Source organism: Urocitellus parryii, chromosome 3, assembly GCF_045843805.1.
Source record: "Urocitellus parryii isolate mUroPar1 chromosome 3, mUroPar1.hap1, whole genome shotgun sequence".
NCBI classification, from domain to species: Eukaryota; Metazoa; Chordata; class Mammalia; order Rodentia; family Sciuridae; genus Urocitellus; species Urocitellus parryii.
The window spans coordinates 163,933,013-163,949,731 of NC_135533.1; the positions used below are offsets into that span (position 1 = coordinate 163,933,013).

At 40.5% G+C, this 16,719-nt stretch overlaps 1 protein-coding gene across 1 annotated transcript in view; it reads left to right on the top strand.

Annotated features, from left to right (window-relative positions):
* The window catches only part of LOC113189183 (cadherin-related family member 3-like), a 61,681-nt gene that overhangs the window by 15,778 nt on the left and 29,184 nt on the right, over positions 1-16,719 (top strand). The window contains exon 6 of the mRNA XM_077796472.1: positions 13,600-13,694. Within this exon, the coding sequence (XP_077652598.1) occupies positions 13,600-13,694 (95 nt within the window). The remainder of the gene's footprint in view (positions 1-13,599; positions 13,695-16,719) is intronic.

Genomic DNA, 16,719 nt, shown 5'->3' on the forward strand with positions numbered 1-16,719 from the left:
CATTCAATTAACAGACACTTATTTTCTTTGAGGCATCAGATATTAGGACGTAATCTACCAAATCTACATCCTAATAACTTACTGGAGAGATTTAAAAAGTTTCAAATAAGGAGCAATTTCTGAAAGTTTCATGGTAGTTTGTGAAGGAGAAAAACAAATGTGCCACTCAATGATAAATATAAATCTACATCTATGGACTCATTATCTTTCCCTCCTTAGTAAAATAAGGGTACCAAGTCAGGGTAGGCCACCGATAAACATGTGGAAATAAACATTATCTTCCCATCAGTCAAGTGTGTTGACTGAAGGCTGACAATGATCAGCTTTTTATGGGAAAGTGATATTTGGAATTTCTAAGGGGCATAATTAGCGGCGGAATCATCAAAAGGCTCAACAATTATTCTGCAGCCGAGCTTATAATTATGGGTCTGAGGATTTTAATTATATACTCCTATTTTATAACTCAGCTGTAAAACAAACATAAAAGGGAAGAAAAAAGATGAGTCTATGGCATTAGAAACCAGAATATGTAAATTTTTTGCTTTACAATTTGAGGTGGTCATTCTGCTTTTGATGGATTGTTTAAAGTGCAATCATTTTGGAAAAAAAAAAAAAGGCCTCTGTCCTTTCCTTTGAATAGCCTCTAGTCTTCCATTTTTATGTTTCACAGGTGTGAAGAAACATACATCAACTAGGCAGAATGCATCCAGCGTTGGAAATATTAGGTCCTGTCTTTCCAGTACATATTTTGTAGGCAAAATTAATAAATAGGAGTCTATTTCTTCTATGAGCCATAATTACTCTGAGAATGTATTAGGTCTCAGGGTTGCAAAGAAGAGAAAACATACAATTTCTTTACATGTATATATTGTATAATGCTTAAATTGATCTCCTTAAACATTTGTCTTTATAAAAACTTTCAAAATTATTATTAATTATTATTATTATTATTGGTACCAGGGATTGAACCCACGGGTGCTTAACCCCTGAGCCACATCCCCAGACCATTTTTGTATTTTATTTAGAGACAGGGTCTCACTGAGTTGCTTAGGGCCTCACTAAGTTGCTGAGGCTGGCGTTGAACTCGTGATCCTCTTGCCTCAGCCTCCCAAGCCGCTGGGATTATAGGCATGTACCACCATGACCGACTCAAGTTGCATAGCCCATTAGTGTTATCTAGAGTTACCCTACTATGCAACAGTACACTAGAACTTCTTGCTCCTAGCTTACTATCATCAATTCTAGCTTATTATCCATCAAAATTCCCATCCCTCCCACTACTGCTGTTCCTGGCCTCCAGTAACCCCAATTCTATTCCCAACTTCTTCTTAGAAGATCAGTTTTTAAATATTTTTCTTTAAATAACATCACAGGGTACTTGTCTTGCTGGGTCTGACTTATGAAACTTCACAATCTCCAGTTTCATCTATGTTACTGCAAATGACAGGACAGCATTTTTTATGGCTGAATAGTATTCCTTGTGTAGATGTGCCACATTTACTTTATCAGTTGATGGACATTTAGGTTGATTCCAATGCTCTTCACTGTTGTGAATAGGTGCTGCAGTAAACATAACTGTGTAGATATCTCTTCAACATACTAATTTTATTTCTTCAGATTATACCCCAAGGTTAGATTGCTGGATCGTAGGGTCATTCTCTTTTTAACTTTCTTGAGAAAACGCCATACTATTTGCCACAATATACATACCAATGCCCATAAACAGTGTGTAAGAGTTCTCTTTCCTCCACAAGTTACCTTTAGACTTTTTGATAATAGTCATTCTCACTGGGCTGAGGTGATAGCTCATTTTGGTTTTGATTTAGATTTCCCTGATGATCAGTGATGTGGAACATTTTCTAAATATTTACCTGTTGGTCATTTCTATATCTTTTTACTCCAGAATATGTATTTAGATTTATTGACTCCGCCTCCTTTTTTGGAACCAGGAATTAAATGCGGAGACACTTAACCACTGAGCCCCATCCCTAGCCTTATTTTGTATTTTATTTAGAGACAGGGTCTCCCTGAGTGGCTTAGTGCCTTACCATTGCTGAGACTGGCTTTGAATTCGTGATCCTCCTGCCTCAGCCTCTTGAGCTGCTGGGATGACAGGCATGCACTACCACTCTCATTTTCTTTATAGAAATATGTATTCAAATTCTTTGTCCATTGAAAAACTTTTGGGAGAGAACAGTTTTTGCCCTTTTAAGGTACTACAAAGATATCAATATGTCTGCAAAGCAAAGAATGAGTTGAAGTTACAAAGTTGATATTGGAGATACATAAATGTTGAAAAAGACTTTGCATTTAAAAAATTTTTTTTAGATGTTCATAGACCTTTATTTTATTCATTTATTTATATGTGGTGCTGAGAATCGAACCTAGTGCCTCACACTTGCCAGGCAAGTCCTCTACCACTGAGCCACCACCCCAACTCCTGCCTTTTGTTTTGATGGATATGGGATTCCCTTGGAAATCTTTGGATAGGGGAATACATGCTCTTATTTACATAAAAGATCAAGTTACCTTCTGTTTAGAGAAAATGGACTCTAAAAAGTCAAAAGTGCAAGCAGGAGAACTGTTTAGAGTTGACAGCAATAAATAATCAAGGTGAGCGATGATGGTGTGAGAGACGATGGCACCTCGGTCTAGAAGGTGGCAATTGGGATGGGGAGGAATCATTGATTTTTATTTATTTCCCCAAATATTTTATTATTAAGCATTTCCAATGTACAGAAAAGTTGAAAGAGTTGACCAATGGAGTGATCACCCACACACCCACCAGTAGCCTCCGGTGACTATTTTACCGTATCTGTATGATTTCCCAGCTGTCCATTCTTGAATTGATTTCCAGTCCCTTCTATTCTATTGAAGTGGTTCATAGTAAGCTGCTTTTTTTGACAGGGAGGGGTTTGACTGGGGATTGACTCCAGGTTCAGGGTTCACTGATCCAGTGAGCTACATCCCCCCCGCCCTGTGAGTTGCCAACAAAGCTCTCCTTCATTCCTAAACACGTCAGCGGTTTGCCTACATTTCCAAGGCAATGTTGACAGATCCGTAGACAAATTGGACGTGGAGTGTCAGGGAGAGGGAGGCGGTAAGACAGCTTCTTGGATTTGGGCCTGAGCCACTCATGGAAGAAGAATGGGGTTTGGGAAGAGCAGCCAGTGAACTGTTTGGGGCAAGTTGAGACTAAGAAGCCAATTAGGTATCTGGCAGGAGTAGCAACAGATTAAAAAGCAACCAACCAACCAACTTGGAGTTGAGCAGGAATATTAATGTGGGGTTATCAGCTTGCAAATGGGATCTACAGACCAAGACATGAGATGCCCAGGGAACAAGTGTGGGTCCAGACAAGGCTCAAGGATGAAGTATGGGGGTGTCCCAACACTGACAGGTGAGGAGAAGGCTTGAGAAAATGAGGCTGACCAGGACTAGTCAGGTCAAAGGAGAATTAGGAAAGTAGAATATCTACCAGAAGTCCACAAAGAAATGTATTTCCGATTTTCTCCCATTCTGTAGGCTCTCTCTTCATGTCATTGATTGTTTCCTTTGCTGTGAAGAAGCTTTTTAGTTGGATTCTATTCCATTCATTGATTCTTGATCTTAACTTCTTGTGCTTTAGGAGTCTTGTTAAGGAAGTCGGTTCCTAAGCCGACATGGAGATCTGGGCTGACTTTTTCCTCTGTTAGGGGCAGGGTCTCTGTTCTAGTGTTTAAGTGTCGATCCACTTTGAGTTGAGTTTTGTGCAGGGTGAGAGGATGTGGGGAAAAGGTACACTCATACATCGCTGGTGGGTCTGCAAATTGGCACAACCACCGTGGAAAGCAGTATGGAGATTCCTCAGAAAACTGGGAATGGAACCACCATTTGACCCACCTATCCCACTCCTTGGTGTATACCCAAAGGACTTAAAATCAGCACACTACAGGAATGCAGCCATGTCAGTGTTTATAGAAGCTGAATTCACAACAGCTAAGCTATGGAACCAACCTAGGTGCCCTTCAACAGATGAATGGATAAAGAAATTGTGGTATATATACACCATGGAATATTACTCAGCCTTATGAAATTATGGCATGTTCCAGTAAAGGGATGGAACTGTAAAATATCATGCTAAGAGAAATAAGCCAATCCCATGACCCAAAGGCCAAATGTTTTTTCTGACATGTGGATGCTAATTCACAATAAGGTAGGGGGCTCTAGGGAAGAACAGAGGTACTTTGGATTAGACCGAGGGGAGTGAAGGGAGGGGAGGGGTGTGGGGAAAGGAAGGATAGTGGAATGAATGGGACATTATTACCCTATGAGCACATATGATTACACCACTGGTTTGATTCTACGTCATGTACAACCAGAAGAATGAGAAGTTATACTGCATCTATGTAGGATGTGTCAAAATGCATTCTACTGTCCTGTATAACTAACTAGAACAACATTTTAAAAAGAATTTAAAAATGTATTTCAGGAAGGAGGGATTGATCTAGCACTATTGAGCTGTCCAGGTAGCTGAGAACGGAGACACCCGATCATTGAATGTGGTGATATGTGAATTGCTAGAACTCAGGAAAGTGTGTGGCGCCCAGCAGGAGCCCTGAGAAGGAGTGGATGGAGAGCTTTGGTGTCCTTGAGAAGTGAGTTTGCACAGTGGAGTCAGGAGACAGAAAGTTTGGTTGGAGAGGCATCAAGGGACTGTGAGATGGGGTGAATAGGCGTAGTGGGCAGGGACAATTTTCAAAGAATTTTCCTGAAAAGCAGAGCCAAGAAATTGGACAGTACCTGGAGGAGAATGTAGATCTGAGTGAAATTTTCACTTTGGAAAGATGAGAAATATTATAACATGTTTTATGCAGAAGGGGACAATCCAGCTGAAAGAAGAAAATGAATAATGCAACTGAGACTGGTGGTCATGGCCACTGTGATGCCCTGGAGTGGGCAGTGGGTCGTGGCATCAAGGATATGAGTGGAGGCTGGATGCGGTGGCTCATGCTTGTAATCCCAGGGGCTGGGGAGGCTGAGGCAGGAGGATCGTGAGTTCAAAGCCAGCCTCAGCAACTTACTGAGGCCCTAAACCACTCAGTGAGACCCTGTCTGTAAATAAAATATAAAATAGGGCTGGGGATGTGGCTCTGTGGTTGAGTGCCCCTGAGTTTAATCTCTGGTACCCCTAAAAATGCAAAAAATAAAAATAAAAAAGAATATGCGTAGAGAACTGGGCTTTATCTGCAGTTTATAAAATGGGAGGAAGACACTGTCTAAGGGGACATGGGCAAAGAGGTTGGAAATAACAGTGACATATTTATTTTATTTTTTGCCAAACTAGGAATTATTTATTGGGTACTTAATAGTGCCAAATAATGTTCTAAGCAGGAGGGCTTTAGGAGTGAATGAAACAGACAAAAATCCCTGTCCTCATGGAACTTATTGTCCAGAAGCAAAAAAGATTGATTATGCAGCTTACAGTGGTACAGGCCTAGAATCCAACTCGGGAGGCTGAGGCAGGAGGATCATGAGTTCAAAGCCACCTGCAGCAACTTAGCAAGGACCTAAGCAACTCAGTGAGACCCTGTCTCTAAATAAAATATAAAAAAGGCTGGGGATGGGGCTCAGGGGCTAAGCACCTCTGGGTTCTATCCCTGGTACCAAAAAACAAAATAAGCCAACAACCACAACAATAAACCACAGCTGTGCTCAGTGTTAAGGGGGAGAACGTGTGTTTGTGTGTGTGTGTAGGAGGGTCATCCTCCAAGGAGTTGCTACCCAGGAACCCATAATTTAAGACTACTCAGGGAAAGAAAATGAAGATTTGGCAATGATTAACCTGTGCAAAGTCAACAGCCACCAAAACAAACGAGTGTTTTGACATTCACATGACATCACCTCACCTGGGTGTTGCCTGCCTACACAACTCTTTGCTCACACTTATGAAAAGGAAAAATGTTTGCATCTACTAAAAACATTCTTCGGGCTGCTGAATGCAGTTAACACAGCAATGACGTGCTTTTACCTAATTGAGTTGTGGTATGATGGATATTTCAATGCTCTTACAAAATTGTATTATGTGTTTTTGTGTTTTTCCTTCACATAACCAGGCAGTGGGCCCTGGTCTTCATCACAGGAGACTGTGTTTGGATGGGTGTGGTGGTGCATGCCTGTCATCCCAGCATCTCAGGAGGCTGAGGCAGGAGGATCATGAGTTCAAAGCCAGCCTCAGCAATGGTGAGGCCCTAAGCAACTCAGTGAGACCCTGTCTCTAAATAAAATACAAAATAGGGCTGGGCTCAGTGGTCAAGTCCCTGGGTTCAATCCCTGGTACCAAACAGACAAAAAAACAAAAAAAGAAGTGTTTGCAGAATCATTGGAAGGATTCATTTCATTTCTGAGTTGTACCTAGTGTCCTGGTCTTCGACTGGAACCCCACTTCAAAAGAGAAAGAATATGTGTGTGTGTCGGGGGGAGTTTAAGTCATACACTATAAAATTTCTTGAAAAATTCTGGAATGTGATGAATCATTTAGTTTAGTCATAGGCTTGCCAAATGAATTTGAGCATGGAGGTACTAATCTGAGTTATTCAAACTAAGAAACAATTTTAGATATGTAATTGGGCAAAAGGGGTTTTTAAAAAAAGCTTTAATTATCTAGGAAATGTCTTCACTCCTCCACACAAAAGGCAGAGGATCAGAGAAAACTACAATGTTGCTCTTAATACATATATTTTAGGGGCAGTGTTTCTTTATAATTGCAAAGCTTGCAACACTCTCCACAAGAGGGCATGCGAGTTTGTAACATTTCATAGCCAGTAGTCACCCCATTGCTATGTCATCTTGCAAAGGGCAATGTACACTGAGCATTCAGTGTACATTATTACTAGTTTTGCTTTACAAATTACAAGTATATACATTCTGATGATGCTTACTTTTCTTTCTTTCTTTTTTATTTTTATTTTTTGGGACTGGAGATTGAACCCACAGGCACTTAACCACTGAGTCACATCCTCAGGACTTTATATATATTTTTTTATTTTGAGGCAGAGTCTCGCGGAGTTGCTTAGGGTCTCATTAAATCGATGAGGCTGGCTTCTAACTTGGCAATCCTCCTACCTCAACCTCCTGAGTGGCTAGGATTACAGGTGTGTGCAACTGCGCTGGCTTCTGATGGTATTTTCTAAATGTTAAGCCTATTGTCTTATAGAGATAAATGTGCCTGGGCGTGATTATTGAAGGGATGTGTATAAAGAAGTCAATAATTTCAGCCCATTCGCACAAATCCAATGAACAAAGATTTGGTCTGTTCAAAGCCACCACTTTGTTGAAGACCCAACAAGGAAAAGACAGAACAAAAATATTTTGTTGTTCATGTTGGAAAAGAATTTTTTTGCAAGACTAAAAAAGGAATTATAATAAAATATATTTTTTTAGGAGGATTTGTTTCATTAAAGTATTCCTGAAAACATTTGTTGGGACAATGGGAAAATAGCAAGGTAATTAGTGCTAAATGTTCCCACAGTTCTTTACCTTGAATGCAACAGTAGAATCAAGTGGAATTTTTTTTTTTTTTTTAACAAACACAGATGCCAAAGCCCCTTAGACCAATTAAAACAGGATTTCTGGAGGGGGCTCAGGTGCCTGTATCTTTAAAAACTCCCTGAACATTTTAATAGGATCTTGAACATCTTTCCTGACAGTCCTGGGATGCCTTCTCACTTGCTGGTAGCAGGCATCACTAATTGAATATGGCACTTCTCCACCCTGAGCTCACTTTTTTTTTTTTTTTCTGCCTACAATGCGTTGGTAGCCCTAACCAATCAATTCAGAGTTGAAAAGAAGCCCAGTTTCTATCAGTTTATTAAAGCATATGGGGCAAAATTAAATGTTACATCTAAGATAATTGATTTATAAACGTAGGGACCAACTCTGCTTTCTAGCATGATTCAACCAAATATTTATTTCAGCTTCTGTGACAAAGGAAGTTTTAGCTGGGTGTGGTGGCTCACGCCTGTAATCCCACAAATCCAGGAGGCTGAGGCAAGAGGATCAAAAGGTAAAGGCCAGCCTCAGCAATTTAGCTGGGCTCTGTCTCAAAATGAAAAATAAACAGGGCTGGGGCTGGGGCTGGAGCTGGGGCTAGGGTTATAGCTCAGTGGTAGAGTGCCCCTGGGGTTCAATTCCTAGCAACCCCCTTCCATAGAAAAACCAACCTCCCCCCCCCGCCCCCCAAAATGACAGAAACATACGCAGTGGTACTTTTTCCCACATCCTGTTGGATCCCATTTCACCATTTTCTTCCTGTTGGGCATGTGGCTCTCACCACCTCCACTGTGCTTTTACTTTATTCAGCCATGAGAACATTTCTGTGTGTTTCTTACAGGCTGAAAGAGCAAGAGGTACCTGAGAAGTTACATCTCTTTCCCTTTCCTTGATTGACAGCTCTGGGGCTTAGCATAGACTCCTGAAACCGTCTCCCTGGGACTCTGAGATCATCACACTTTTTCTTGATTTCCTCCTCTTCTCCGTCTTCACCAATTTTCTGGAAGCTTTTACTAAATCACCTGCACATACATTTTCATCTCAGGGGCGGTTTCTGGGGAAACCCTTAAGACACATGTCCAAAACTAAGGTGGCTGAAGCAAACTGCTAAATTGCACATGATATACCAGCTCGAGGGCTGGTATATTAACTAGATATTGGGATAATGTATTAGAATCATAAAGAAGTTTGCTTTAAGTAGATCAAGGACTCTTAGCGGTCCTGTGGAAGTGTGTAAGTGGAAAACTATTTCTATCGCTTATAAAGTGAATGTAAGACAGTGCTCTTATACTTTGGAGGAAAGTAACAAGATGTTATGAGAAACCTCAACAACTTTCAAGGTCATGCACAAGATCCGTGGTACTTCTGTCTTAGCAAATGCTCAGGGTAAAGTGCTAGTACTTTCTGCATAGCCCTAGGATGAACATGCAAGTCTATTCTACAATAATTACTGTGTCTGGAGTTTTATCTGTTTTATAGTTTGAAGCTCTCTTCTTAAATGATATATCTATCAAATGTGGTGTATGTATTACTCAGCCATTAAGAAGAATGAAATAATGGCATTTGCTGGTAAATGGATGGAACTGGAGACTATCATGCCAAGTGAAATAAGCCAATCCCAATAAACCAAAGGCTAAATGTTCTCTCTGATATGCAGATGCTAACACACAGTAAGGGGCGGAGAGAATAGAAGTGCATTGGATTAGACAATGGTAATTAATGGAAAGGAGGGGGATGGGAATAGGAAAGACAGTGGAATGAATGGGACAGAACTTTCCTGTGTTCATTTATGAATACCCAACCAATGTAACTCCACATCATGTAACACCTCAAGAATGGGATCCTAGTTAGAATAAGTTATACTCCACGTATGTATAATATGTCAAAATACATTCTACTGTCTGGGGGGTGGTGGCACATGCCTGTAATTCCAGTGGCTTGGGAGGCTGAGGCAGGAGGATCGAGAGAGTTCAGAGCCAGTCTCAGCAACTTAGTGAGGTGCTAAGCAACTCAGTGAGACCCTGTCTCTAAATAAAATATAAAATATGGCTGGGGATGTGGCTCAGTTGTCAAGCGTCCCTGGGTTCAATGCCCAGTACCAAAAATAAAACAAAACAAAACAAAACAAAAAACACTACTGACATGTATATCTAAAAAGAACAAATAATAATAATAATTTTAAAAAGAAAAAAAACCCTGCACCTCTCCAATAAAAGGTTTTGTAGCAGATCAGCAATCATTAGCCAATCTTTTTGCTTTAAAATGAACACAACATATTTGGCTGTTTGAAAACAAGTCGGTCCGGATCACACTCTGTATTAATGCTTCCTAAGAAAGCCATTTCTTCCCTGGGTCAAACCAAGGTAGACATGGAACAGCACAGCTTGCAATGAGCCAGCTTAGGAGAGGACTTGAGCTTTGACCCTCTTTGGAATCCTGGTAGAGCTCTGGGTCCCTCTGTTTCTTTATTTATAATAGAGTTATCGTTAGGTTCTACCTTAAATGAGGTAATGCAAGTAAAGTACTAGGCATGAAGCACTCAATAATTATTAGCTAATATTAATATTATTTTGTGATAGTAAACACTCCTAATTTTTCTCCTACCTTTTTCTTTTTTATTTTCTTTTGTATCAGGGATTAAAACCAGGAGCACTTAACCACTGAGCCACATCCCCAAATTTTTTAAAAATTTGATTTAATTAGTTATGCATGACAGTAGAATGCATTTATGTACTTTGATATATCATACATAGATGGGATATATTTTCTCATTTTTCCAAGGGTGCATGTTGCAGAATCACATTTTTAATATTTTATTTAGAGACAGGGCCTCACTAAGTTGCCAAGGGGGGCTTTGAACTCATGATCCTCCGGCTGGGATTAGAGGCATGTGCCACTGTGCCTGGCTCTCCTGCCCTTCTCACTATGCTTTCTCGTTTTGTTTCCTGGTTCATCCTCCTCTGCTGGGCCTTGTGATATTCAGTTTTCTCAGGGCTCCATTTCAGACTACCTGGTCTTTCCCTTCCCTCTTTCTCCCCTCAGTTCCCTCTCTTCCTCTGTAAACAGTAACACTGAGCTGCTCCATAATTATGTTTTCACCCATGTAGATTCTTTAGTCTCTACCTGCAACATTTAAAAAGTAGGTTCAATTGTAATGTTTTAAAAAATAGCCATGTGCTGTGGTGCATGCCTGTAATCCCAGGGGCTTGGGAAACTGAGGCAGGAGGATTATGAGTTCAAGGCCAGCCTCAGCAATTTAATGAGACCCTAAGCAACATAGTGAAACCCTGACTCTAAATAAAATAAATAATAAATAAATAGAGTTGGGGATGTGACTCTGTGGTTAAGTGCTCCTGGGTTCAATCCTTGATACCAATAAATAAATAAATTCATAAAATTTTTTAAAAAATTAAAAAAAAATAGACATCTTTCTTTTCTCCCAGGAAGACTAGATCTGTATTCTTGAGCCATTTCTTCAATGTTTGCAAGCCTTGGTTTCCTCTTTTGAAATGTAGGGCTAAGAGGAGTACCAATCTCAGCATCATTTCAAGAGTTAAGTGAGATAGCTAGGGGCAGTGGTACACGCCTGTACTCCCAGTGGCTCAGGAGGCCGAGACAGAAGGATCACGAGTTCAAAGCCAGCCTCAGCAACTTAGCAAAGCCCTAAGCAACTCAGCGAGACCCTGTCTGTAAATAAAATATAAAAAGGTAACCCCCTGGGTTCAATCCCTGGTACAAAAAAAAAAGGTTGAGTGAGATAAATCAAGAAAAATGCACACAATCAGAACAATAGGTCCCCATCACAGATATTATTGTTTTTATTTTAATGGTGCGGAGAGCCCTGAAGAATTCAGCCATTGTTTCTAAGTCCCTGCTCTCAAAGGAGACTTGAGTTGTTGAGGCTTGAACTCTCTTTACTCTGTTTGGCCTGAAGGGCAGGTTCTGATATTTCCAATCCTTGAGCTACTGTGAGAGCAAATAGTCCCAAACAAGCCTTTCAGAGAAGAGAATAAAGTGGATTCTGAAGATAAGTCCTTCCAGAAGGACTGAAGTCTCCCTGCCTCCCCAACTCCTTATTTGTTCTTACCCCTCAGGACCTGGGAGTAGTGTTGTCACTGTTATTTATTTTTTTGGGGGGGTGGGGTGGGGTACCAGGATTGAACTCAGGGCACTCGACCACTGAGCCCCATCCCCAGCCCTATTTTGTATTTTATTTAGAGACAGGGTCTCCCTGAGTTGCTCAGGGCCTTGCTAAATTGAACTCTGGATCCTCTTGCCTCAGCCTCCCCAGCCACTGGGATTATAGGCGTGGGCCACTGCGCCTGACACCACTGTTATTTTGATGGCTGAAATTGTTCTTTTCTAGTTGATGGTGTCATTACCGAGAAAATGAGGAACAACAAAACAAAACAAACCCCGTGACAATGAATCTTCAGTTGCCTGGCTCCAGAGAGTTAATTTCTCATCCTGTGAGCTGCTTTCCTGTTCGGGACATCTTTCATTTAGGTGGCTTTCCCACTGATGGCCCTGGCTGCCTAGCAACCGCCATCTCCAAACCTCTCCTGCTTCTCCGAAGGAGTTTGTTCATATCAGTGCCATCCATTTTTTTTTTCTTTTTTAAATTTAAAGAATACTTCATTTTGTGCAAAATCAAACCTCATAACATGTAGTTCGCAGGGTGCATTGTTTCAAACAGTTGTTCACAACAGTGTAACGCTGAAATTAACTTTGGAATTCTGAATTTTGAGTTGTTGCAAATATAAAAGCGGATGTCTTTTAAAAAAAATCACATATATTTTTATAGAACCAGACCTTGGGCTTGTGAGCACTCCCGGGGTAATTTAACTACCAATCATCCCCGTCTTTCCTCCATGAGGCAGACACCATTATTCCTGTGTTTGCCCCTAAAAGTAAATATGTGATAGATTTGCAGGCAGTTCCTGAATACTAATATTCTACATTGTTCTACAGAAACAGCAGAGATCAATTCCATCTTATTTATAGGCGTAGAAAGGGAAAGGTGTAAATTAAATTAATCAGAACACGATGATTCATGACAAAATCAATAAATTTAAAGGTCACTAATTTCTTCAAATGATTTTTTTTGGGTACTTAACTTTGCAATCCTCCTGGGTTTAATCTTCTCTATTAAATTATCTCTGGGTATATACAATGATGAAGTCAGTAGCACTGGTATAATTAACTTCCGATATTAATCCTCTCATGGATTTTTTTTTTTTTTTTTTACCCTGGCTTTTTGTTATCGTTTGATTCTCACCTGCATTAGAAACCCTGACCTTATCTTTCCTCTTTGGCAAGAGCTTTCCCTTACAAATGCAATACAGGGAGCAGAAAAGCAATAGACGAAGTTTCGGAAACCTCAGCTCTCAGGCTGGGGCTAAACCTCTTGAATCTTCTAAGCCTCAGCGTTCCTATCTGTGAGATGGGATAATCTCAGTACCTGTGACATAGAGTTATGAGAGTCAAAAGACGATGCATTGGAAGAACCTGATAGAGTCACTGAAAGGTAGTATGAATGAAAAGTGCCTTCATAAGACATACAGTCAGGGGAGCAGATGTTCCAGTATTTCATTTCTGTTTCTTTCTACACATCTTGATCCCTAACAAAAAAATGTCCATCCTCACCACTAATAAACTAACACATTTATCCCTGTTCTCAGGGGAGAGTCAGCATGCTTTTCTAAATGCAACTCATTTTTCTTTTTATTTATTTATTTGGTACCAGGTATTGAACCCAGGGGTGCTTTTAACCACTGAGTCACATCTTTTTACATTTTATTTAGAGACAGGGTCCTCCTCCTCCCCACCCCTTCTCCTCTTCCTTTCTCCTTTCTCCTCCTCTTCCTCTTCCTCCTCCTCTTCCTCAAGCTCCTCTTCCCCCCTCCTTCATCATGGTATCATAGTGAGCATTTACTGAGCATCCATCCCATATAGAGCCGGCTGCAAGTGAGCAGCAAGGCCGGGTACTTGGTGGCATGAGGAATCTCTCCAGGGAATCAGCTGTATTGCTCCAATATTTTTCTTTCTCTTTATTGTCCAATAAAACAGTACTTCATTTCCCCGGAGGGTTCTGGCTTCACAATCGACAGCATCGGGACCATTTCTACAGCATCGGGCTTTGACTTTGAGAGTGAAACCAGAAGGTAAAGAGTGCTCCTGGGTTTTCACTTGTAATGTGGGTCCTTTGGTTCCTATTTCTCTGTTGTGAAATATTTCTCCCCATCCAGTCTTAATGTACTCCCCAAAATAAAGGTGCCTTGGAGATGTCTTAAAATGAAATCAGAACTGGCACACTCCTGCAATCCCAGCGGTTCAGGAGGCTGAGGCAGGAGAATAGCAAGTTCAAAGCTAGCCTCAGTGAATTGTTGAGGCCCTAAGCAACTTAGCAAGACCCTTTCTCTCAATAAAATATAAAAAAGGGCTGGGGATGCGGCTCAGTGGCTAAGTGCCCCTGGGTTCAATCCCTGGTACCAAAAAAAAAAAAAAAATGAAATCAGAGGTGGCACAGGCCTATGATTCCAACTATTTGAGAGGCTTAGGCAAAAGGTGAGTTCTAGGTCAGCCTGGGCGACTTAGCAAGACCCTGTCTCAAAATGCAATAACAAGGGTTGGGGATGTAGCTTGTGGTAGAGCAGTTGCCTAGCACGTGCAAGGCCCTGGGTTCAATCGCCAGTACCACCATAAAAATAAAAATCAGTATACTGAACTACAATTGCACCATTGTGATACAGGTGCTGGACTTGGCAACTGGCCCCTGTCTGCTTTGCCCATATTTCTTCAGAGTGAAACATCAACATTATTTCAGTGGTGATGTTTCCAACTGTGGTGGAAGTGGGAGGGAACCTCTCTCTGGATACCTGGATTGCAGAATTCATTCATGGTGTGATCAACATATTCGGAAACTTAAGTCATGGACGTCTTCTCTTGTATCCTCCATGTCTGCCAAGGGGTAGGCACTGGTTCAAGTTATTATTTTTATTTTTACAATGACTTTTTTTATTTCTACAATGTTTTTTTATGACCACCCTTTTTAGTTATACATTTTGCATCAAAGTGCATCACAGGAAAAGGAAATGAAACTTTCAGGCATTCCAATCAAATTGCTCCTGAATCTCACAAGAGATTGTTCCCCATTAAGAAAGCTGAGAAAGAAATATATCCTGAGTTAGCATCGTTAGGAGCAAAGTCCCAGCAGAGACTAGGTGCCCACACACATATGGATGATCTCCCAGTAAAAAAGGTTCAGAATATGGAAGTGACATATGTGCTTTTGCCAATCCCACAATGTCAGCAGAGAAGTATGCCTGAATTTGAATTATCTTCATACGATGAGAAATCAGCCTTGATCCCAAAGTCTACCCCATGTCCGATAATTCTTTGAATTATCAGACACACACACACACACACACACACACACACACACACACACACACATTCTTTTGGTACTGGGGATTGAATCCAGGGGCACTCGACCACTGAGCCCCATCCCCAGCCCTTTGTTATGTTTTATTTAGAGACAAGGTCTCATTGAGTTGCTTAGGGCCTTGCTAAGTTGCTGAGGCTGGCTTTGAACTACTTGTGATCCTCCTGCCTCAGTCTCCCTAGCCGCTGATTTACAGGTATGTGCCACCATGCCCAGTGAATTATCTGATCTTATAAACAGCTCTAGGGATAATAAATAATGTCCTTTATAGTTTCTTCTTTCTTTTCTTTTTGGCCTGGTATAATTCATGGAAAAAATGATTATGTACATTCAAGATATTTACAAATCTTAAGATTTGGTATCAAATAAAAGTCAAAGTCATTAAAGGGAGTTTATGAAACAAACTTTTTCTTGATACATAAATATGAAAGCTTTTTTTTAAAAAAAATTTTTTTAGTGTCTTTGAAATCAGAGACTCTGACACTGGAAAATTGAAGCTCTGATTGCAGAATTAGGATAAACAGCTGTTTGGCTAAAGCTTGTGAGGCATTCTCACCAGACTTCCATACACAGAGATCACAGAATTCTGCAATTTCCTTCTTATTCTCAGAGGTTCTGGGCCACTGAGCTGACCTTTAAGTGGGAATAAATAAAATTTTGGGCTCCTCATTGATTTTTGTCAATTCTTTAAATCCTGATGGAAGAATTAGGGCGCCTCCTTATCTTTATCCTTCCTTGTAGCTAACTCTCCAGCATCCGGGAGACCAAATGGAACTCTAGCTCCTTAGTGGTAGGAATCTCACCCAGTTCTTATTGCTCCTATTCTCAGAGTTCTGATTTCCCAGAAGAATTATTGTTAAAATGTCCTTACTTTTTTTTTTGTACCAGGGGTGCTTAACCACTGAGCAACATCTTCAGTCCTTTTTTATATTTTATTTAGAGACAGGGTCTCACTGAGCTGCTTAGGACCTTGTTAAGTTGCTGAGGCTGCTTCTGAACTTGAGAAAACCTTCTGCCTCAGCCTCGTGAGCCATGGGGATTACAGGCCTGTACCACCATACCCAGCTAAAATGTCTTTACTCTTATAAGCGGATCCGTTTGGTGGGTTTTGCCAAGAGTTGCCTCAAATTTATCAACTTCTTGTAGGAAAAATTAGGAAGAGGAAACAGAGAACTGTTTTTTAATTTTTAAAATGTTTTATTTATTTGTTTTTTTACTATAAACAGAAGAACAACTAGCCATTTTGATTTCAAATATGAGTAGATTTCAAGTTAAAACAGATCCCCCCCCCCCCCCCCCCGAGAAGGTAACTAACTCTAACCAACTCTCACCATTAGCCCAGGACCTGAGGAATTTCCTGGGATGTGGGACTTTTGTTGGTAAAACCTGGATGGTGCAGGGCAAATTGGGAGACTAGATCATGAGAGATCAGTCTATGGATATGAGGAAATAATAATTTTCCTTATTTCACTACTCTCATTTCTCAAAGCTGTATGCATCTCTACCTAAAATCTATTATTTATCTTATCATCCTAAGATCTCCCAGTTATTAAATTGTTTTAAAATGTTCATAACATCTTCTCCTTGCCTCTGTCAGTTTCCCATATTAAAAAAAAACAACATTCGAAGCAACCATAGCCAATAGCCATATGCTAAGTAATTCCATTTTTTTTTTTTTTTTTTAACTACGGCTCAAGCCTGTAATCCCAGTAGCCCAGGAGGCTAAGGCAGGAGGATTAAGAGTT